This window comes from Astyanax mexicanus, chromosome 15 (assembly GCF_023375975.1).
Source record: "Astyanax mexicanus isolate ESR-SI-001 chromosome 15, AstMex3_surface, whole genome shotgun sequence".
NCBI classification, from domain to species: Eukaryota; Metazoa; Chordata; class Actinopteri; order Characiformes; family Acestrorhamphidae; genus Astyanax; species Astyanax mexicanus.
Window position 1 is genome coordinate 5,965,806 of NC_064422.1, and position 25,154 is coordinate 5,990,959.

Consider the following 25,154-nt stretch of genomic DNA (forward strand, 5'->3'; position numbering starts at 1 on the left):
TAATTTTCTTTGGTCGTGTGGAGTTGTTCGTTTCTTTTTTTTAAAGGTCACCTTCCGCGAAAATCCGATTGTTCTTGTTTTTTGTGGAATACAGTAGGTCTCTCCGAGTTGAATGTGTACACCTGCACATTAAACTGTTTTGCAGCCCCCATTGTCTGCAGGAGCTAAGCAAAGAAATCCCCCCTCCCCCCCTCCGAAAAACGGGTGAATTTTGAATTATCTTTCTGCCTACGTAGGCAGAAACTCACAGACCAGCCCACCTTGGCTCGAGAAACTCCCAGAGGCGGAGCTGAAGCGACGCAACATCACCGCTCATCAGTTAGGAGGTGGGAGGCAGTGAGCGGCAGAGCGGTGGAGGGGCGTCGCAGTGCTCCTAGCCAATCAGAGGAGAGATATTTGCATGCTGTTTGCATGTATGAATATTCATGAGCAAAGCTGGAATCCGGTCATTTTGGACACACCCCTAAAACAGTCCATTAAAAAAGAGCTATACAGAGACACCTGATCACTTTTTTTTTACAAAAACGGCTCACATGTCATTCATTCATACTAGAGACCACAACTAGACATTTTAAAATGAAAGAAAAAACGACGGAAGGTGACCTTTAAAAAATTCGTTAGATTATATTTTTGTCAACATTTTGGGTTTATTTTCGTTTGTTATTTTTCTTATAATAATAGTAATTACATAATTTATTTCATTGTACTATTTATTTTTTTTTTACAGGGCAAATAACACAATAGTAACGCAATAGTTACTTTTATTGGTAACTAGTTACTTTTATAATGGAGTAACTCAGTTAGTAACTTAATTACTTTTTTTTGGAGAAGTAACTAGTAACTATAACTAATTACTTTTTCAAAGTAACTTACCCAACACTGCTCACATGTATCAGACTTATGTCCACTACAGTTGAACACAGTTAATTGGCAGGTTTTATGAAGTTAGAGGGTAGAGTAAGTATCGTATTTAATCCTGTAGTATAAAATATAAGCTGCTGTTTAAACTCTTCTCACAGCGTGTTTAAGAGTTTTGCACAATGCTTTTTAGGAAACAAGTTATTTTTCTGAGTGCTGCACCAGACTGCAGTGCATTTAGTGACGTCTCTATTGTACGTCATAATCACGGAGTGCATTACGGCACAATCCTACATTTAGACTAGTAAATCGGAACAATAGTGTTTCTTTCTGTCCAAGAATAATACCCTATTGTTACTCATAACAAAGGACGAACAATGTCCTCCCCTTGCTTTATCTTTTGGCACACGGCGCATGTTGGAATGGGAATGTGTTTTGGCACACTTGTTTATAAATCTGTCCGTCTGTCTGTCTGTCTGTCTGTCTGTGTGTGCAGATGTTCTTAGAGTTCTGCAGTTTGTCTCTGTGTTCTCATAGCTAAATGTTTAAGTTAAAGAGGAGGCAAGCTGGAGTTTGTGGATCGATTGTGAGCATGAGGGAAAGCAATCAGTGTAAGAGCGTTCACTGAAAAATTAAATTGTAGAAAGAGATAAATAGAGCATCTCGGACATAATGCGATGCAGCCGCCTCCCTCATTATCCGTTCCTGCAGTCTCCTGCGCAGCACCTTTTCCTGGAGAACTTTTAATCCTGAAAACAGTACCTTATTACACAGCCATGTGGACGTGGCCGGAATTCCAGCAGAAACCAGCAGGTTAATGTGTTAATGACTAGGGGTGAGAATCACAGGGCATCTAATGAAGATACAATATATTTTCACAATAACGAGAATATCGCGATGCTGTGATTCTGTGATATTCAATATATTACAAGACAAATTTCTATTCCATAAGCCTGGATAGGTTGAATTTACTTACCATATATTTTGCACTATATGGTGCACTTAAACTCATTTAATTTTCCCAAAAATCGACAGTGCACCTTATAATCTGGTGCGCCTTATGTATGAATTTCACTCATCAGATATTAAAGAGCAGTAAAGCCACTATGCTGAAGTACAGAGTTATAAGGGTGAGTTTTCAGTGAAGTTTCTCCAGCACTAAGGCTGGGTGCAGCAGCATTAGCATTAGCCTGTAATCTATCTATCTATCTATCTATCTATCTATCTATCTATCTATCTATCTATCTATCTATCTATCTATCTATCTATCTATCTATCTCTATCTATCTATCTCTATCTATCTATCTCTATCTATCTATCTATCTATCTCTATCTATCTATCTCTATCTATCTATCTCTATCTATCTCTATCTATCTATCTATCTATCTCTATCTATCTATCTATCTATCTCTATCTATCTCTATCTATCTATCTATCTATCTCTATCTATCTATCTATCTCTATCTATCTATCTCTATCTATCTATCTATCTCTATCTATCTATCTATCTATCTCTATCTATCTATCTCTATCTATCTATCTATCTATCTATCTATCTATCTATCTATCTATCTATCTATCTATCTATCTCTATCTATCTATCTATCTCTATCTATCTATCTCTATCTATCTATCTCTATCTATCTATCTCTATCTATCTATCTATCTCTATCTATCTATCTATCTCTATCTATCTATCTATCTATCTCTATCTATCTATCTATCTATCTATCTCTATCTATCTATCTCTATCTATCTATCTCTATCTATCTATCTATCTCTATCTATCTATCTATCTCTATCTATATATCTATCTCTATCTATCTATCTATCTATCTATCTCTATCTATCTATCTATCTATCTATCTATCTATCTATCTATCTATCTATCTATCTATCTATCTATCTATCTATCTCTATCTATCTATCTCTATCTATCTATCTATCTCTATCTATCTATCTATCTCTATCTATCTATCTCTATCTATCTATCTATCTATCTCTATCTATCTATCTCTATCTATCTATCTCTATCTATCTATCTATCTCTATCTATCTATCTATCTCTATCTATCTATCTATCTCTATCTATCTATCTATCTCTATCTATCTCTATCTATCTCTATCTATCTATCTATCTATCTCTATCTATCTATCTATCTATCTCTATCTATCTATCTATCTATCTCTATCTATCTATCTATCTATCTATCTATCTCTATCTATCTATCTCTATCTATCTATCTATCTCTATCTATCTATCTCTATCTATCTATCTATCTATCTCTATCTATCTATCTCTATCTATCTATCTATCTATCTCTATCTATCTATCTCTATCTATCTATCTCTATCTATCTATCTATCTCTATCTATCTATCTATCTCTATCTATCTATCTATCTCTATCTATCTATCTATCTATCTCTATCTATCTATCTATCTATCTCTATCTATCTATCTATCTATCTCTATCTATCTATCTATCTCTATCTATCTATCTATCTATCTCTATCTATCTATCTATCTATCTATCTATCTATCTATCTATCTATCTATCTATCTATCTATCTATCTATCTATCTATCTATCTATCTCTATCTATCTATCTCTATCTATCTATCTATCTATCTATCTCTATCTATCTATCTCTATCTATCTATCTCTATCTATCTCTATCTATCTCTATCTATCTATCTATCTATCTATCTCTATCTATCTATCTATCTATCTATCTCTATCTATCTATCTATCTCTATCTATCTATCTATCTCTATCTATCTATCTCTATCTATCTATCTCTATCTATCTATCTCTATCTATCTATCTATCTATCTATCTATCTATCTATCTATCTATCTATCTATCTCTATCTATCTATCTATCTATCTCTATCTATCTATCTATCTATCTATCTCTATCTATCTATCTATCTCTATCTATCTATCTATCTATCTCTATCTATCTATCTATCTATCTCTATCTATCTATCTATCTATCTATCTATCTATCTATCTATCTATCTATCTATCTATCTATCTATCTATCTATCTATCTCTATCTATCTATCTCTATCTATCTATCTCTATCTATCTATCTCTATCTATCTCTATCTATCTCTATCTATCTATCTATCTATCTCTATCTATCTATCTATCTATCTATCTATCTATCTATCTCTATCTATCTATCTATCTATCTATCTCTATCTATCTATCTATCTCTATCTATCTATCTCTATCTATCTATCTCTATCTATCTATCTATCTCTATCTATCTATCTATCTCTATCTATCTATCTATCTATCTCTATCTATCTATCTCTATCTATCTATCTATCTCTATCTATCTATCTATCTATCTCTATCTATCTATCTCTATCTATCTCTATCTATCTATCTATCTATCTATCTATCTATCTATCTATCTATCTATCTATCTATCTATCTATCTATCTATCTCTATCTATCTATCTATCTCTATCTATCTATCTATCTATCTATCTCTATCTATCTATCTATCTATCTATCTCTATCTATCTATCTATCTCTATCTATCTATCTATCTATCTCTATCTATCTATCTCTATCTATCTATCTATCTCTATCTATCTATCTATCTATCTCTATCTATCTATCTATCTATCTCTATCTATCTATCTATCTATCTATCTCTATCTATCTATCTATCTATCTATCTCTATCTATCTATCTCTATCTATCTATCTCTATCTATCTATCTCTATCTATCTATCTCTATCTATCTCTATCTATCTCTATCTATCTATCTATCTATCTCTATCTATCTATCTATCTATCTATCTATCTCTATCTATCTATCTCTATCTATCTCTATCTATCTATCTATCTATCTATCTCTATCTATCTATCTATCTATCTATCTATCTATCTCTATCTATCTATCTATCTCTATCTATCTATCTATCTCTATCTATCTATCTATCTATCTCTATCTATCTATCTATCTATCTCTATCTATCTATCTATCTCTATCTATCTATCTATCTATCTCTATCTATCTATCTATCTATCTATCTATCTATCTATCTATCTATCTATCTATCTATCTATCTATCTATCTCTATCTATCTATCTCTATCTATCTATCTCTATCTATCTATCTATCTATCTATCTCTATCTATCTATCTCTATCTATCTATCTCTATCTATCTCTATCTATCTCTATCTATCTATCTATCTATCTCTTTCTATCTATCTATCTATCTCTATCTATCTATCTATCTATCTCTATCTATCTATCTATCTATCTATCTATCTATCTCTATCTATCTATCTCTATCTATCTATCTCTATCTATCTATCTATCTCTATCTATCTATCTATCTATCTCTATCTATCTATCTCTATCTATCTATCTATCTCTATCTATCTATCTATCTATCTCTATCTATCTATCTATCTATCTATCTATCTCTATCTATCTATCTATCTATCTATCTATCTATCTATCTATCTATCTATCTATCTATCTCTATCTATCTATCTCTATCTATCTATCTATCTATCTATCTCTATCTATCTATCTCTATCTATCTATCTCTATCTATCTATCTCTATCTATCTATCTATCTCTATCTATCTATCTATCTCTATCTATCTATCTATCTATCTCTATCTATCTATCTATCTCTATCTATCTATCTATCTCTATCTATCTATCTATCTATCTATCTCTATCTATCTATCTCTATCTATCTATCTCTATCTATCTATCTATCTCTATCTATCTATCTATCTATCTCTATCTATCTATCTATCTATCTCTATCTATCTATCTCTATCTATCTCTATCTATCTCTATCTATCTATCTATCTATCTCTATCTATCTATCTATCTATCTCTATCTATCTATCTATCTATCTCTATCTATCTATCTATCTATCTATCTATCTATCTATCTATCTATCTATCTATCTATCTATCTATCTATCTATCTATCTATCTATCTCTATCTATCTATCTCTATCTATCTATCTATCTATCTATCTCTATCTATCTATCTCTATCTATCTATCTCTATCTATCTATCTATCTCTATCTATCTATCTATCTATCTCTATCTATCTATCTATCTATCTATCTATCTATCTATCTATCTATCTATCTCTATCTATCTATCTATCTATCTATCTATCTATCTATCTATCTCTATCTATCTATCTCTATCTATCTATCTCTATCTATCTATCTATCTATCTATCTCTATCTATCTATCTCTATCTATCTATCTCTATCTATCTATCTCTATCTATCTATCTATCTCTATCTATCTATCTATCTCTATCTATCTATCTATCTATCTCTATCTATCTATCTATCTCTATCTATCTATCTATCTCTATCTATCTATCTATCTATCTCTATCTATCTATCTCTATCTATCTATCTCTATCTATCTATCTATCTATCTATCTCTATCTATCTATCTCTATCTATCTATCTCTATCTATCTATCTCTATCTATCTATCTATCTCTATCTATCTATCTATCTCTATCTATCTATCTCTATCTATCTATCTCTATCTATCTATCTCTATCTATCTATCTCTATCTATCTATCTATCTCTATCTATCTATCTATCTCTATCTATCTATCTCTATCTATCTATCTATCTATCTCTATCTATCTATCTATCTATCTCTATCTATCTATCTCTATCTATCTATCTCTATCTATCTATCTATCTATCTCTATCTATCTATCTCTATCTATCTATCTCTATCTATCTATCTCTATCTATCTATCTCTATCTATCTATCTATCTCTATCTATCTATCTCTATCTATCTATCTATCTCTATCTATCTATCTCTATCTATCTATCTATCTCTATCTATCTATCTCTATCTATCTATCTATCTCTATCTATCTCTATCTATCTATCTCTATCTATCTATCTCTATCTATCTATCTCTATCTATCTATCTCTATCTATCTATATCTATCTATCTATCTATCTATCTTCAGAGGTGAGTATACTAGACTGTAGTCTGCGTGTTTGTCGTGTTAAAACAAGCTACGTGGGATGAACCTCTAGCTGCTAGAACCCTGGGTTCCCAGAACACTCAGGGCTCCTCAGTGTAGCTCTATCAGGTGGCATTTATGTCCCGCTAATGCTGCAGTCGCTAATGCTAATGCTGCTGCACCCAGCCTTAGTGCTGGAGAAACTTCACTGGAAACTCACACTTAAACAAAATACTGGAACTCTTAGTGAACTCTTAGTATCTATCTATCTATCTATCTATCTATCTATCTATCTATCTATCTATCTATCTATCTATCTATCTATCTATCTATCTCTATCTATCTATCTCTATCTATCTATCTCTATCTATCTATCTATCTATCTATCTCTATCTATCTATCTCTATCTATCTATCTCTATCTATCTCTATCTATCTCTATCTATCTATCTATCTATCTCTATCTATCTATCTATCTATCTATCTCTATCTATCTATCTATCTATCTCTATCTATCTATCTATCTCTATCTATCTATCTCTATCTATCTATCTCTATCTATCTATCTATCTCTATCTATCTATCTATCTCTATCTATCTATCTATCTATCTCTATCTATCTATCTCTATCTATCTATCTATCTCTATCTATCTATCTATCTATCTCTATCTATCTATCTATCTATCTCTATCTATCTATCTCTATCTATCTATCTATCTCTATCTATCTATCTATCTCTATCTATCTATCTATCTATCTCTATCTATCTATCTATCTCTATCTATCTATCTCTATCTATCTATCTATCTATCTCTATCTATCTATCTCTATCTATCTATCTCTATCTATCTCTATCTATCTATCTATCTATCTATCTCTATCTATCTATCTCTATCTATCTATCTCTATCTATCTATCTATCTCTATCTATCTATCTATCTCTATCTATCTATCTATCTATCTCTATCTATCTATCTCTATCTATCTATCTATCTATCTATCTATCTCTATCTATCTATCTATCTATCTCTATCTATCTATCTCTATCTATCTATCTCTATCTATCTATCTCTATCTATCTATCTATCTCTATCTATCTATCTCTATCTATCTATCTCTATCTATCTATCTATCTCTATCTATCTATCTCTATCTATCTATCTATCTATCTCTATCTATCTATCTCTATCTATCTATCTATCTCTATCTATCTATCTCTATCTATCTATCTATCTCTATCTATCTCTATCTATCTATCTCTATCTATCTATCTCTATCTATCTATCTCTATCTATCTATCTCTATCTATCTATATCTATCTATCTATCTATCTATCTTCAGAGGTGAGTATACTAGACTGTAGTCTGCGTGTTTGTCGTGTTAAAACAAGCTACGTGGGATGAACCTCTAGCTGCTAGAACCCTGGGTTCCCAGAACACTCAGGGCTCCTCAGTGTAGCTCTATCAGGTGGCATTTATGTCCCGCTAATGCTGCAGTCGCTAATGCTAATGCTGCTGCACCCAGCCTTAGTGCTGGAGAAACTTCACTGGAAACTCACACTTAAACAAAATACTGGAACTCTTAGTGTACTGTAAGTAAATGGAAGCCCTTTACCTACCCAAATAAACAGTTTTAAGGAGAGAAATCTGTGTAGATTAACATCCGGTGCTCATTTTGACAGTTTTGTCTATTTAGGCGCTTCCCCCAACTTACTCATTAGAAGGGAAACATGGAAACACTCATGCTCACTTTGATGTAGGTATTCTTACTAGTGTCGCCTTATAATGCCTCCAAAAAAAGTGGAAATGACATAGATTTGTATTTAGTCCTATTTTAAGGAAAAAAAATTACTCATATCAAATTTGATGGATAAAGAAAGTGTTATAATGAGAACAGTATAGTTAACAGAAAAAAAAAGAATGCTTGCTCTTACAGCCTACAACATCGGGGCAAAACAGTTAACATAAGGTAGTCTGGGGGAATCACTACACACTGATGATTAGAGTCTGAAACTGGAGGCAAAAAGCCAAAAGAAAAGAACTACTACAATAGTTCAGTAATGGAAATATCTAATTTATGTAAAAAAAAAAAGACTGGAGAGGATAAAATACTCCTAAATAAGCAAATACCAGATATTAGGAATTAGGAAGAATTTCACAGAATTTCACAACCGATATTCTTCACCGCAGGTTTACACTATTCATTTGATTGTAGCGCCACCATGTAGAGAATTGAACCAGTGAAAGTGACAGTAAGTCAAGTTGGAGTCAAGTCTTATGTAGTTTTGAGCATCTATATTTAAATAAAAATATCTATATTTGACGCTACGCATCGATATGATCGAAACAATGCGACATATTATAATATTGATTTTTTTGTCTGATATTTGGAGCCGGAAGATAGACAGGAGAGACTCCAGCTGAGCCTCTCATCCTGTAGCTCAGCCGTGTGTGAGTTCTGGAGATGGCAGCACTCAGTGCATTTGATTGGCAACACTCTGCTCCTGTCCCTTCAAGATGATGTCATGGCTGGGGGATTGATTGCCCCTTGCTGTGGAGTATTGCAGCTTCAGCTCTCCCAGCAGTTCTCCAATTCCAGTTTGATTTGTGTGCCACGTTTTACAAGGGAGTGCTGCCTCTAGCCTGCGTTGAAAATCTCCTAAGTTTTCAACCCCTGGCAAGAAAATGGCAGCTCTATTCTACTGTATGGAGTTCTGTACTGTTTTGTACTATTGTATTATACTTTATACTTTATATTGTGTTACAAAGCTTGAAGACAGTGGTCAGGACTCCCCAGGATAGACCACCATAGAGCAGCTATTATTGTTTCGGTGGTGGGACATTATACTTAACACTGCGGTTACACTGATCAGCATGGTGGTGGTGTAAAAGGTGTAGTGTGTGTGCTGTGCTGGTTTGTTCGAGTGCATCAGATACAGCAGCAGTGCTGCTGGGGTTCTTAAACACAGTGTCCCTGCTGAACTGGCAATAGTCCACCAACCAGAAATATCCAAGCAACATTTAGCCATCTTTGAATATACATAGCCAATGCAGATCCAGCAAGAGGGAACTATGCATGTTTGTACTTCTGTGTGCGCATATCAGTGGCTTAGTTTAATCCACAAAGGCCTTTAAACATTAACAGATGTCAAATTTGCTAATAGCATAATTGAGCATATTGGGCGTTACATACACTCTTTCCTAAAACAGTTAACTTGCTCTTACATCCTACAACACTGTGGCCAGGCAGGCACACGCGGAAACCTTATAATAGGAAGTATCCAGGGAAAACAACTGCCCATTCACGGTGAGTGTTAGTGACAAGTTGACACACCCTTTATGCAAATAGGTGGTGCCAGTATCCAATGGGAAATGTGGGAAATGTTAATCGTGAGGGTGCAAAAAATACGGCGTGCATGGCTTGAAACGCATAGAAAAGGCATGTACTAATGCTTTTAATTAATCATGGTTACGTTTTGGGCGTAACATGAAATAAACCAATCAGTGCGTCACAATTACCTATTTTATAAAAGCACCTGTTGTGAACGTATTCAACTTAAGTCTTAGGAAAAAAAATAACGTGCAAATTCTTTATTCAAGTAATATAATGCAAAAACAATGAAGAATTTACTTTTAAACTACAGAACTACAGGTACGGAACAGTACAATGCAAGGTCAAATATGTACCTTTAGAAGTTCAGTAACTGATGGTACAATTTCTATCATAAATACCATCATGTACAGATGTCTTTTGTTTTTTGTGTTTTAGTCATACTTAGATTTTTCAAATTATATATCAGACAAAGATAACCTTTTTAAATGATGATTTAATTTATTAAAGGGAAACTTTAAAGTTTGTTTGATAATTTGTTTGTTTGATAATCTGATAAATATCAGTTTGACAAAAAAACAAAAACAAAAGAAATCTGTTGGGAGGCAAATACTTTTTCACGCCACTGTACCTATATTTCAGTGCGTCTAATAGAGTGGACAGTGTGTGAACAGGTGTTTCTGAGTATTGAAGAACAGGGTGAAAGGAGGACAATAATCACGTATACAGAGAAACAGATACAGAACTACAGCCTGTAATTATTATAGAACTACAAAATGCTCCTTCCTTTATGATCAGTGGAGCTGATGAATTGGACAGTAAGTGCATCTTTTATTTTTTGTCATGACCTGAAAGTTCTTATAATTAAGGGGGAAATTTGTCAACTATATAATTGATGACTGTTAGCTTGCTGCAGGCCTAAAGGCTAACACACTCTCCACAACCTCTGACCAAAGTTAGCATCACTTGACTGTAAGTTGACACTTTGTTAATTGCGGTTCATTCATTATGTTTACTATAAACGATTGACAGAACACTTTCTAAATGCCGTGACATTTGCAAAGTGCTTGCACTGCGCCACTGCATCAGCAGTTCGGGGCATGATATCGTCCAAGTGTGTCCTCAAGGGTGTGTGTGTGTGCTGTGTAGCTACACTGTGAACTGTGGATTTACATAAACAATTTGACTTATTTTGCTGTTAATATTTAATTTATGTAATGTTTACTGAAACCCTAAGTCAATTAGATTTAAGTTATTTTTTATATAACGATTGCTTCACATAATAATTCTACTATATTTTACTAAAGTATATATGTTTTAATTTAAAATTAGACATAAAGAGAAAATGCTATAGAATGAACAGCATAGCATACAGTCAACACAGTAGCTCAGCACAGTTATCAGCTCAGAAAATGATGCTTGTTCTTACAGCCTACAACATTGAGGCCAGACAGTTAATCATAATGTATAATCTGCAGATTTACTTAAGGTTTCTTAGAGGAATCACTACACACTGATGGTAAGTGCCAGAGTGCTAGAAACTGGGGGACACAACCAGTATGCAAATAGATTGTGCCAGAAGCCAATGGAAAAGAAGCTACCAATGTTGGCAACAGACTAAACTCTGTTAGTTATTATAAGTTGTTTCAACTCAAAGATCTCAGTTTGAATACACAGTATATGAGCCCACAAAAGTTTAACTAACTCAAAATAGTTGAGTAGTATTTAGAAATATACAATTTTTTTGGACTCCAGCACATCAACATAACAGTGTATTTATCTAAGCATTTACTTACTAGCATAAGGCTCGACACACTGCAGCGCAGTCCTGTCTGGAGCAAATATATATATATATATAAAAGTAATTTTCTCCATCCTGACCTGCGCACACTCTGAGCCTGAGCTGGAGAAGGGCTAGGATTCAATATGCCAACACCTGAAGAAAATCAAATCAGTTTAATGTTACTTTTCTGCCTTTAAGGCCTCATTACACCCGCTTATCACCTCCACTGCCAGGTCAGAGTTTATCAGGCCGCGCTGGAGCCGCCTTAAATACTCAGCCTGTTCGGTGTGAGCGTTTCCCGCTGCTGCCGAGATCCGCTCCTCCGGTTCTGTGTGGCTGATGACGGCATATGGCGGAGGGGCTCCAGCGCATGCAGATTGGGAAGCGTGAGCGGGGAGGGGGGGCTCTGGGGACTCGGTGTGGCGCTTTAGCATTCATGGCACTCCCACCACGCGCTGATTCATGTGGCGCCTGAGCCTGCATGCCCTCAGCCCAGGGAGCCGAGCAGCGTCAGGGCCGCCGCGTGATGTTGCTGTGCTCCTCCTCCAGTGCCTTACATACTAATGACAGCATAGCAAGGCTAACGTCACCTGTTGTTAGTTGCTAATACTAGCGACTAATTATATATTTTATATATGGCTCTTGATTCATTTGTAATTAGTAATGCAGGTTTTTTTTTTTTAAGTTTTTTTTTTTTTTCATAATTTTATTTCAGATTTTTCTGATCTTTTGTGCACCCCATCACCGTTGGCACCTGCGACCTTTGGAGGATGTGGACGAGCACACGCCTCCTCCGACACGTGTGAAGTCAATCACCCCTTTTTTCGAGCTGTTGCTGATGAATCATTGCCTGAGCAGCATCACAGCGCGCTCGGAGGAAAGCACAGCGGCCAGGTTCCGATACATCAGCTCACAGATGCCCCGTGCCGCCCGGCCACACCTTTAAGTGTGACGGGGAGAGATCGCCATGTACCCACCTGGAGGGAGCCGGGCCAGTTTTGCTCCCCCTAAGCGCTGGTTGCTGATGGCAAAGCTGCATGAGCTGGGGTTCAAACCTGCAACCTCCCGCTCATAGTGGCAGCGCATTAGACCGCTGGACCACTCGGCGCTATTTTTACACTAAGTTTAACCTCACCTTTCAGATTTTATCTCTGGAACAGTTGGTTTGTGGTGAGAACATGATCTAGTCTCGATCTGATTATCGCCTATCAAATATATTTATTTTTTCTTGAGATAAATTACATTTAAGGCATAGTATGAACAAACGCAGTCTCTGCTGCTCCATGCTGTTTACACGGGAAGTATGTGCTGCATTCACTGCTCACATCTGCAATGCAGGTCCCATTGAAAACACTTTAAAACATTTTTTGCGTTCTGTGTTAAAGCAGCCTCACACTGCACAGATATACGCGCTGAAACGCAGAATCTTCTCACTTTATTTACTTTCTTTCTTCCACGCCAGACAGCTCTGACCAATCAGAGGAGACCATGTGCTTGTGTGGTTAATTGGGAAGCATTTTGGTGCAATTAGGTTTAAGTATAGCATATTAATATTATACTAAAATAATAATATTAATCTAATACACACTTAGATAAATATTAAAGACATGAAACAATTAAGGCACACATTCATTTTTCACCAAGATCTTGCAGCATTGATGATGGTAGAGTCTGACCGCTGCACAAAGTCTTCTTCAGCTCATCCCAAAGATTCTCAATGAGGTTAAGGCTCGCCTAGGCAGGCTTGAACAGTAGCCCCTAGGCATGATGGGAGCTTCACCTGCCTCTCTTCTTAACCTGATGCTCCATCACTCTGAAACAGGGTAAATATGGACTCATTAGACCACATGACCTTCTTCCATTGCTCTAGAGTCCAATCTGTTTTTGCTGGTTAGCTTCACTGATAAGTGCTTTTCTTAAGGCTACACAGCTGTTTAGTCCCAATGTGTGTGTGGAAATGCTCTTACTTTCACTATTAAACACATCCATCAGTTCTAGTGCTTTTTTCTTCTGTTTTCCAATCATCCTCATTCAAGAGGATGTTTTCCAACCACATTCCGTCCTGGAAGATGATGTTACCCCATTGTCCTTCCACCTTTAAATAATGCATTGCACAGTTAAAACCTGATTTTAGTAGTTTTAACAATCTCATTGATTATTGATGGATGCCAATAATCTGACCCTTCTGAATCAGATGACAATTTTTTTTCTCGACCACTAGATGTGTGTTTCCACATGGCTGTTTGAGAAATGAGAAGCTACTCACTGCATCAGTTAGGGTTAAATAGCATAATCACCCATGCAGTAATTATTCAATAGGAGACTTTTATCCTTGTTCTTAGTTAAATCTATGTGGTGACCTTTTTTGTCCTGGCATTGTATTTCTGTTCAGGTAGTATTAAGGCTGTTTTGTTCCTGTAGATGCAGAGAAATCCTTGATGGACGCATTTTAGACGATCCAAAAAAAGGACATATTTGCCAACATTCATTGGTGCACCATAAAGCATTGCAAATGCCATATTTTATTTAGAATGTGCTTTTTTGTTTTATTGTAGTGACAATACTGTATGCCAACCATTTTTTGTTTTGTTGGGAGCAGAAAATGCACCAAATCTGTTCCAGAAACTGAGAATTAGCATTAGCTTTGACTAAAAAGCCTCGCAGAACCAAACCCATCTTCATCTGTTCACTTTGTTTGAAGCATGAGATCCTGCAGAGTCGTCCCGTCAGGAGCACATGTGTTATTCAGCAACGCTGGCATCACAGACCAAGGCTAGCATGGTGTGGGTTTTAGATTAGCATTAGCAGTGTTGTTTTCTTGCAGTTTTTCTTGAAAAGGATTGTTTGTAGATGGTTTGCTGGAGATCGCTTGATGCGCTGTGCACAAGGACGTCCGCCGAACAGAGTGGCGACTGCTGCTTTTAGCAGCGCTGCGTGTCAGCGTGTCAACCTGCAGGGTTGCGCTGTCGCGGCACAGAGACCTGCTGAAGGGAGTGACTAATTTCCACACTGTCTGCCGTACTGAGCTGACCTCATGCCTTTTGTCTGATTCTTCTTCCTGCGAGTGTTTCAGGGCAGCGGCTTTGAAGCTGGAGAATCTTTGATGTTCTGCTCAGCATGGAAGCTCCTGCTACAGTATCTTCTCTCCAGATCCTGCTTGTGATACACTGTTCTTTCTCTCTGCTACAGCTGTGTTAATTCTCATAACTCATTGTGCTGCATGTGTGGGAGTGGACAGACTGAGCGTGCTCGCTCTGTGATCCTGAGATTAGCCTAGCTGACAGCCGAACAAAACAGCGGGGGGTCCCATCTACTGATCCCATCACACCCTACACGTTCCTCAGCTTTACTAAAGAGCTGGATCGCCCTTTAGCTAATGTGGGGAAAGGAGCTTTCTTCAATATGTAGGGTTGTATATATATATATATTAGTTTATTTTGTGGGCTTTAATATCTTTAAAGGTCTCATTCCATCATTTTTCATTCATTTTAAAGTGTCTAGTTGTGGTCTCCAGTATGAATGAATGCCATATGAGCTGTTTCTTGTGAAAAAAAATGGCTCAGGTGTTTCTATTTAGCCCTGCTTTAGATCACTGAACGACTGCTGGTCTCTGAAGAAAGACAGGATTTCAGCTCTTGCTCATTAATATTCATACATGCAAACATGTCGCCTCTGATTGGCTAACAGCACTGCAGCAGAGAACGCCTACCTGCCGTCCCCCACAGTCAATTTTACATCTCTAAAACATAGCATGTATCAATGCCATGGTGCGAGCGTAGGCGTTTTTCCCTCGTAGGCGTTTGTCCGGCGGCATAAATAGCATTTCTTTTAGCTAAACTAACGCTACTAAACTCTTACCTCAGACTACCTTGTCAAACCGTTCTTCCTAGTGTGAATTCAAGGTCTCAGTAAAACGCAGAATTAACCGGAGATCCGTTTTAAACCTATAGTTACTTACACAAGAAAACTAACGCTAACTAGTTCTGTAAACAGAACTATAAGCTCCTTCTTAGTTAACCAGACAGTGTTAGTTCTGCTGCAGCCCAGCTTTAGTGCTGCTTGTGGGCGGTCCTAAGCCGAGGTGGGCAAGGCCATAAACTCACTGAAACTAAACTGAAGTGACCCACCGTTATACCAGCGTTCACCTAAAATATAATTATTTTTTTAGATAGCAGTGCACAAATTTTGCTACATACCTGTGTAATAAATTGTATAATTACAATTATGGCTGTACATTAGTGGGGTAAAACTGGGGAAATACTGGGGTAAAACTGGCATTTTGAAATGATGTGATACTGTATGTGATCTAGTTCAGTCTAGTAGATATGTCATGGTACGTAAAAACCGAATATCAACCAAGTGATATATAATGCTGACATTAATTATTTTCCTTGCATGATGTTAGGTCTGTTACGATAACTATTTGTTCTTGAAATTATTCTGATATTGATGAAATAATATTGATATATTATGATATCATTGTCATTTTAAGATCAACATATACCATTGCTATAATAATAATGTAATAACTTATCACTTAATTTACACTATTTTAAAGAGCAATGGACTTTTGATTAAAAATATTCAGACAGCACAGTTGAAATGTAAAAAAAAAAAAAAAAAAAAGTAATCTAAAAAAAAAAGTTACTGAAATGAAGCCCTAAAAAAACAAGAGAGAAAGAGGCTTATTTACATTAGTGTACTCTCCTTGTTAAATAAATATAATGGTCGATATTGAGCCCTATACATAGAATATAAAGATTGTAAAAACAAAAAAATATTGTCATTTAGAGAATTTATTTACAGAAAATGAGAGTTGCAGTGCTTGAAGTTTAAGTTCATATTCATTTAGAACAACAATCATACTAATATTGTAACTCAGGAAGAGTCCAGAAATCAATAATTGGTTAGAATAATCCTAGTTTTTAATCACAGCTTTCAGGCGTCCTGGCATGCTCTCCTCCACTAGCCTTACACACTGCTTTTTGATGTCCTTATGTCACTCCTGGTGCAAAGAAATACCTACAGTACATACCAACTGTACTATATAGGTATATGTATATCGCTTAGGCCTTATCACTACGTATAATACAATTGATACAGTACAATACTATAAAATTCTACTGTAGTTATAAAATTTAAATTTCAACAATATCTAAAGTAATAGCCCTGAACCTCTGAGGATTAAACACACAGTCATGTTTTATTAGGTATTTAAGCAGTGTGGGCTCAGATGCTTCTGTTAGCGTTCTGAAAAATCACAGGCATGCAGGCTGTATTGCACTTTGCTGTATTAAGATATGCGGTTTTATCTGCATCTTGCAGCTGTTGTCTTCTGTTAGCCATGCTCACATCTACTGAAAAGCATACATCACTGTTAATGCTCTCCCTTCTGCCTCGTGTCCTCAGCGCCGTATCCAGCCTTTTATTCATTACTCCTTCTTTTTTCTTTTTTTCTCCTCCGCAGATGATCGCCTCAGACGGCATTCAGGAGAGCCCTCCAGTGACCGTTAATATCACGGTGATCGATGCCAACGACAACACACCCACCTTCCCCAACGTCTCCTACAGCGTCAATGTTTACACAGACATGCAGCCCGGGGAAACAGTATTACGGGTAATCGATAAGCCACTCACTGTTTTAGCAAACAGTCCACTCTGGCGGAGTAATAGAATTAGCGGCCTCGTTTATGAAGGGCTTATAGCTGGAATAATTGCAGGATCTCTCCGGTCAGGCCAGTCATCAGCTGGACTTTCGCTCAGGGTGTGTGTGTGCGGTGCACTATGATACGCTAGCCCCCGGCCTAATATCCCTCCAGCCAGTCCGAGCTATACTAGCTGAGCAGGTGGACCTCACATGCTGAAGTGCTTCATTCCATTCAGGTCAGGACCAGTTTTAGTTTCCAGGGAAATAAAGTAAATCGCCTGCTATCATTGACGTCCATTCAGAAGAAAAATCACTTAGACTATATATGAAGGCTACCTTCTGTACATAGAGGCAACATGACAGCAACTGTCTACCCACACCATAGCAACCGCCTAGCAACACCACAGCAACCACCTAGCAACATCACAGCAACTGTCTACCCACACCATAGCAACCACCTAGCAACACCACAGCAACCACCTAGCAAAACCCAGCAACCAGTCTCCCCACACCATAGCAACCACCTAGCAACACCACAGCCACCACCTAGCAACACCACAGCAACCACATAGCAACCACCTAGCAACACCACAGCAACTGTATACCAACACCTTAGCAATCGTCTACCAACACCACAGCAACTGTCTACCAACAACACAGCAACCATCTACCAACACCACAGCAACCGTCTACCAACACCACAGCAACTGTCTACCAACACCACGGCAACTGTTTACCAACACCACGGCAACTGTTTACCAACACCTTAGCAATCGTCTACCAACACCACAGCAACTGTCTACCAACACCACAGCAACCGTCCATCAGCACCACAGCAACCGTCTACCAACACCACAGCAACTGTCTACCAACACCAAAGCAACGCCAAAGCAACGCCAAAGCAACGCCACAGCAACGCCACAGCAACCACATAGCAACCACCTAGCAACATCACAGCAACTGTATACCAACACCTTAGCAATCGTCTACCAACGTTACAGCAACTGTCTGCCAACACCACAGCAACCGTCTACCAACACCACAGCAACTGTCTACCAACACCACAGCAATCACCTAGCAACATCACAGCAATCACCTAGCAACATCACAACAACCACCTAGCAACACCACAGAAACCACATAGCAACCGTATACCAACACCTTAGCAACCGTCTACCAACACCACAGCAACTGTCTACCAACAACACAGCAACTGTCTACCAACACCACAGCTACCGTCTACCAACACCACAGCTACCGTCTACCAACACCACGGCAACTGTTTACCAACACCTTAGCAATCGTCTAACAGCAACGCCACAGCAACCACATAGCAACCACCTAGCAACATCACAGCAACTGTATACCAACACCTTAGCAATCGTCTACCAACGTTACAGCAACTGTCTGCCAACACCACAGCAACCGTCTACCAACACCTTAGCAACCGTCTACCAACACCACAGCAACTGTCTACCAACAACACAGCAACTGTCTACCAACAACACAGCAACTGTCTACCAACACCACAGCTACCGTCTACCAACACCACAGCTACCGTCTACCAACACCACGGCAACTGTTTACCAACACCTTAGCAATCGTCTAACAGCAACGCCACAGCAACCACATAGCAACCACCTAGCAACATCACAGCAACTGTATACCAACACCACAGCAACCGTCTACCAACACCACAGCAACTGTCTACCAACACCACAGCAACCGTCTACCAACACCATAGCAATCACCTAGCAACATCACAACAACCACCTAGCAACACCACAGAAACCACATAGCAACCACCTAGCAACACCACAGCAACCATCTACCAACACCTTAGCAATCGTCTACCAACACCAAAGCAACACCACAGCAACCACATAGCAACCACCTAGCAACACCATAGAAAAGTTAAACACCATAGTTTTAAAGTTAAACACCAAGCCAACTTTTTCACTTTCCCCACTAGTTTCAACTGCTCACCTATAAATTTTATGTAAAAAACAAAACAAAAAAAAAACACCAAATATTTCATTAACCTTCCCATTGATTTTTGTGACAGTCGCCTACACAAGCACAAGCCACAAATGAATGTTTTATCGTAGAAACAGTCAACATTTCACTACAAATACGCAATCAATCAGTGCTGTGTATAACAGCTCAATAACTAGCATATTTTCTGGATTAGTGTCTGTACTGTATATGGCTTTCTCACAGAAGGTCAGTTCTTTATACAATAGTGTTCACTTGTATCCAGGCTGTTCCAGAAGCAAAGAAAACATGGAAACATTGTGTTTCTGCCTTGGAGTCTCGTCAAAAAGGACAGCATTTTAAAATACCCCACTCACTTCCCATCAACAAAGAACAGTATGTGCAGTGCAAATATACAAAGGTTTTCCCAGATTTACAACAACAGTGGCGTTAAAAAGTATTTGGCCCTGTACAGATTAATTTTGTTTTTGCATTTTCGTCATACTTAGATTTTTCAGATTATCAAACAAACTTTAATATCAGACAAAGATAACCTGAGTAAATACAAAAAGCACTTTTTAAATGATGATTTTATTTATTAAAATATTAAAGTAAACAAAAACTACATAACGCTTTGTGAAAAAAGTGTTGGGGCTGGAAATGCTTTGCTGCTTCAGAGTCTGGACAACTTGCTGTAATAGATGGAACCAGGAATTCTGCTGTTTACCAGACAATCCTGAAGGAGAATAGCAATCCTGAAGGCCATCTGTTTGTGACCTCAAGCTCAGGTGTACTTGGGTTCTGCAGCAGGACAATGACCCAAAGCACACAAACAAGTTCACCTCTGAATGGCTTAAAAAAAATAAAACTAAATAAAGATTTTGTAGTGATCTAGTCAAAGTCTGATTGAGATGCTGTAGATGATCTTAAACAGGACGTTTATGCTCAAAAACTCTCCAATGTGTCTGAATTTAAACAATTCTCTAAAGAAGAGTAAAACAAAATTTCTCCACAGAGATGTGAAAGACTTGTTGCCAGATACCAGAAAAGCTTGACTGCAGTTGTTGCCACCAAGGGTGACAGAACCAAGTTATTAGATTTAGGGGCAAATACTTTTCACACAGTGCTAGATTGATTTGGATAGTGTTTTTGTTTCCTTTAATAAATAAAATTATCGTTAAAAAATATTTTTGTATTTACTCAGGTTATCTTTGTCTGATATTAAAGTTTGTTTGTTATTCAGAAAAAATATCACTATTACAAAAAAGCAAAAACAGGAAAGTTTGAAGGAAGGAAATCTGTAGCGGGTCAGATACTTTTTTTACGCCACTGTATACTACAAATCACTTACACCAATTAGTCCCTAAATATAATGTCCTATCATTTATTTATTTATTTGTTTTTTAATCATTCCCCTAAGTAACAGCCTTCAGAGTTCATTATGTCCTGGTAAAAGCACTCACCTTGCTTCTCTACAAAGGTTCTCTCATGATCTCTGTGAGTTTATTAGGATGGATATCACAGTACTTTTTCAGTTTTGTCTTTATAATTTGGCCACATACTGAGTTAAATGTGTCTGCCGGATTTCTGCAACTTTTTGGTGGCTAAATCTACTAAATCTAGCAGTTCTGGAAAGTTCTTGTAACGTTTTGATAGTTCTTACACTTCCAGAAACTTCTTAAAGTCTATACTCAGCACAAAAATGAAAACAAATTTCAAATATTATTGTGCTTACCACAAAACCAAAGTTTTTTTTCTTTTTTTTTTTTCTCGCAATTTATTAAATGTTTCTCCCCTTTTTTTCTCCCAATTTAGCTAGGCCAATAGTTCCATCCATTTACAGTAGCTGCTAGTCAGCTGCATATCCCCTATCACTGGTGATGCCTCAACACCAGGAGGGTGAAGACTAACACATGCGAATTCGACACATGCAAATTCAGCCACCAGCTCTTTTCGATACATCAGCTCACAGATGGTTTGTGTTGATCGACATCACCCTTTGGAGTGATGTGGGGAGAGAGAGCGCCATCTACTCACACAGAGAGAGAGAGCAAGGCCAATTGTGCTCTCTCAGGGCTCCGGCAGCTGATGGCAAGCTGCATGACCGGGATTCGAACCTGTGATCTCTCGATTTAGTAGCAAGTCTTCGTACACGGGGCCCCTGGTGCTCTGCTTATGTAGTTGAGTTGAGTGATGGTGTAATTACTCCGAAGAGTGGCGGCTCTAATGTCTTGAGATGTTAATTTGTCAATGTGTTAATGTGCTAATGTGTGAAACATTACTATAATCTAAAGTTCTCGCACAGTTAATGTAATCACAGCAGGAGAAATGCTAATATAGTCCTACTTTCATTAATCTGCAACATCACGTCAGACAGACGGAGGGGGAAGCGGCCGAGCTGAAGGTCACTCGGCCGGTCAGGGAAAGTCTTGCCAAAAGTAAAGGTGACGATTTGCTTTCAGCTGACGGCGGTGGATGCTGATGAGGGTCCCAACGGGTTGATAAGCTACAGCATCCTGGCGGGGGCTCAGGGACACTTCACCATCAATAACCTCACTGGACTGATCACTGTGGTGCCCGGCGTGAACCTGACCGTGGGACGATCCTACGCCCTCACCGTGCGAGCTGCAGACAGCGCCCCGTCCTCACAGAGGAGGTAAGTCCTAAGAGCTTAAATAAATTGTGTATTCAAATACTTAGAACTGTGTGAAATGGCCTATATATATATATATATATTAATATATATATTATTATTTATTTTTTTTTTATTGTAATTTTTCCCTACTAAAAATCATGGATCAAAACTAGGTTTACCTTTATTTTGATTTTTACTTAAATTCCTCCTTTAGGAGTAAAAGTGCAACTAAAAACAAGCCAAAAAACAAGCGTGTAGATGACATGGCAGAAAGTACCATTGTTTTTTTTTTTGTTTTTTAGAAAAAGGTGTGTTTGTATGGAGTGAATTTTGTGCCAAAAGTTTAACGTACAAAAATCTTCAATCAAAATAAAAAAATCAAAAGGAAAATTTTAAAGAAAAAAAAAAAAGTAGCACATCAATATTTTTAAAATATACTTGCTTACTTTATTTAAAACAGGGTTTCAATTTGAATTTTTTCAGTCTAAAACCAGCTGACCAATGGAGATTCAAAGGGAACCCCTTCTTCTAAGCCCCGCCCACCCGTGAAAACTGTGCCAAAACTCAGAAGCAAAAAAAACTAAAGCAGAAACAAACGAGAGATTCCAGAAGCAAAATCCAAAAATTCACAAAAACACACAAATAAAAGCAATGACTGACAAAATCCAAACTGAAATAATTTTCAAATAACTGCAAATGATAATAAAGTGATCAAGTATATTTAAATATATATATTTGATATACACTTTTACTCTTTTGAATTTGCAACATCCAATTTTTCCTTTTGATTTTGGCACAAAATTCACTTCATGTGTTTGTGTATGTTTGTGACGAGTCAAACGAAGATGCTGTGAAAGAAGTAGTATTAGTTTCCAGCTCTTTCTGCTGATTTGTTGAGGCATTTTTTAGTTATTATGCTGACGAAACGACAAGATGAGATTTTAGTGTCACACGTCCTCTTCTATCTTAGATTAAATTAAATTACATTAAAAATAAATTAGCAATGATGTTTTCAAACACATCTTACAGAGAGGACTTGTTTGACCTCTGTTGCTGCAAAACCGAACTAAAACTCCGGCTTTCGATGGATAGATAGATAGATAGATAGATAGATAGATGGATGGATGGATGGATGGATGGATGGATGGATGGATGGATGGATGGATGGATGGATGGATGGATGGATGGATGGATGGATGGATGGATGGATGGATGGATGGTTGGTTGGTTGGTTGGTTGGTTGGTTGGTTGGTTGGTTGGATTAATGGGTAGATTAATGGATGGATGGATGGATGGATGGATTGTTGGTTGGTTAATTGGTTGGTTGGATGGTTGGTTGTTTGTTTGGATTGATGGTTAGATTAATGGATGGATGGATGGATGGTTGGTTGGTTGGTTGGTTGGTTGGTTGGATGGTTGGTTGGTTGGTTGTTTGTTTGAATTGATAATTAGATTAATGGATGGATGGATGGATGGATAGATGGATGGTTGGTTAGTTGAAAGACTGGTTGGAAGGTTGGTTGCATGGTTGTTTGGATGGTTGGTTGGTTGGTTGGTTGGTTGTTTGGATTGATGGTTAGATTGATGGTTGGTTGGTTGGTTGTTTGTTTGAATTGATAATTAGATTAATGGATGGATAGATGGATGGTTGGTTAGTTGAAAGACTGGTTGGAAGGTGGGTTGCATGGTTGTTTGGATGGTTGGTTGGTTGGTTGGTTGTTTGGATTGATGGTTAGATTAATGGATGGATGAATGGATGGATGGTTGGTTGGTTGGATGTATGGTTAGATTAATAGATGGATGGATGGATGGATGGATGGATGGATGGATGGATAGTTGGTTGGTTGGTTGGTTGGTTGGAAGGTTGGTTGGAAGGTTGGTTGGAAGGTTGGTTGGAAGGTTGTTTGGTTGGTTGGTTAAGCATGCGGTGGGGAGTGTTACTTTGAACTACAGGAGCCCAAAGGGAGCATTTAAAAAAATATTTTCATAAAAACACATTGTCCTTAACTGTAAATTTGAATTAATCAATAAAATTGGTTTATTGCCCAGCTCTACAAATACTTTATACTGTAAAATACAACTTATGATATTTTTAAAAAATCATTAACAATCTGCGCTGGCTTTATTTAAGCTGAGTTTACTCTATAAGTATGAAATAGTGGGAGCAGTTGTCAGTGGTAAACGGTGTAGAAGGATTTGTATGTAAGTATGAATTGTCCCACAGCAGCTTTTAAAGAAGTGGAATAATTACAGTGCAGGTGTGCAGCTGCGGTTCAGGGATGTGTGATTAGCTTATGTAAGCTTGTAGCTTATTTCCACTGCAGCATTTAAATAATTTAAACTACAGCAGCAGCAGCAGCACTTGTAGAGATGGATGAGTGATGTTTGGTCTGTGTGTGGACAATCTTTTAAAGAATCCATGTGGATGGTGAGCGACAGCGGATGTTAATGTTGTGCTGTCTAACTTTCAAATGCAAATTGTTAATGCGTAATTCGTCCTAGAAAGCATACAGTATATGTAATGTATCCATAGGTTGATGGATAGTTTTCCCTGGACTGTATAGAATTCCCCATTTAGGAGTTTTAGTGGTTGGATCGATCCTTCAAGATGCTGAGAAAACTATTCCAGGTGATTCTCCCTCATGAAGACACTAAAATTAAAATACAAAGAGTGTGCAGATCTGTCCTCAAAGATACATGTGATACTTAGAAGAATCTAATGTATAAAACATATTCTGGTCTGTTTAACACTTTTTATTTACAGAATAGTCCTCTTTGTGTTCCTGTATAGCTTTAAAATCGTCTTTAATATAAAATGTACAGTCATAAAAAGAAAGAAAACACATAGAATGAGAAGAGGTGTATCCAAAGTTTTGACTGATACTGTGCATTATATATAAATGTTGTTGGTAAAAAAAT

General features: G+C 37.1%; 1 protein-coding gene across 2 annotated transcripts in view; it reads left to right on the forward strand.

Moving 5' to 3' along the window:
* pcdh15b (protocadherin-related 15b) overlaps positions 1–25,154 on the forward strand; it is a 459,821-nt gene that overhangs the window by 220,354 nt on the left and 214,313 nt on the right. For both annotated transcript variants that reach the window (XM_049464765.1, XM_049464764.1), the window contains 2 exons: positions 17,447–17,596; positions 22,063–22,256. In XM_049464765.1, coding sequence (XP_049320722.1) covers positions 17,447–17,596; positions 22,063–22,256 — 344 coding nt within the window. The remainder of the gene's footprint in view (positions 1–17,446; positions 17,597–22,062; positions 22,257–25,154) is intronic.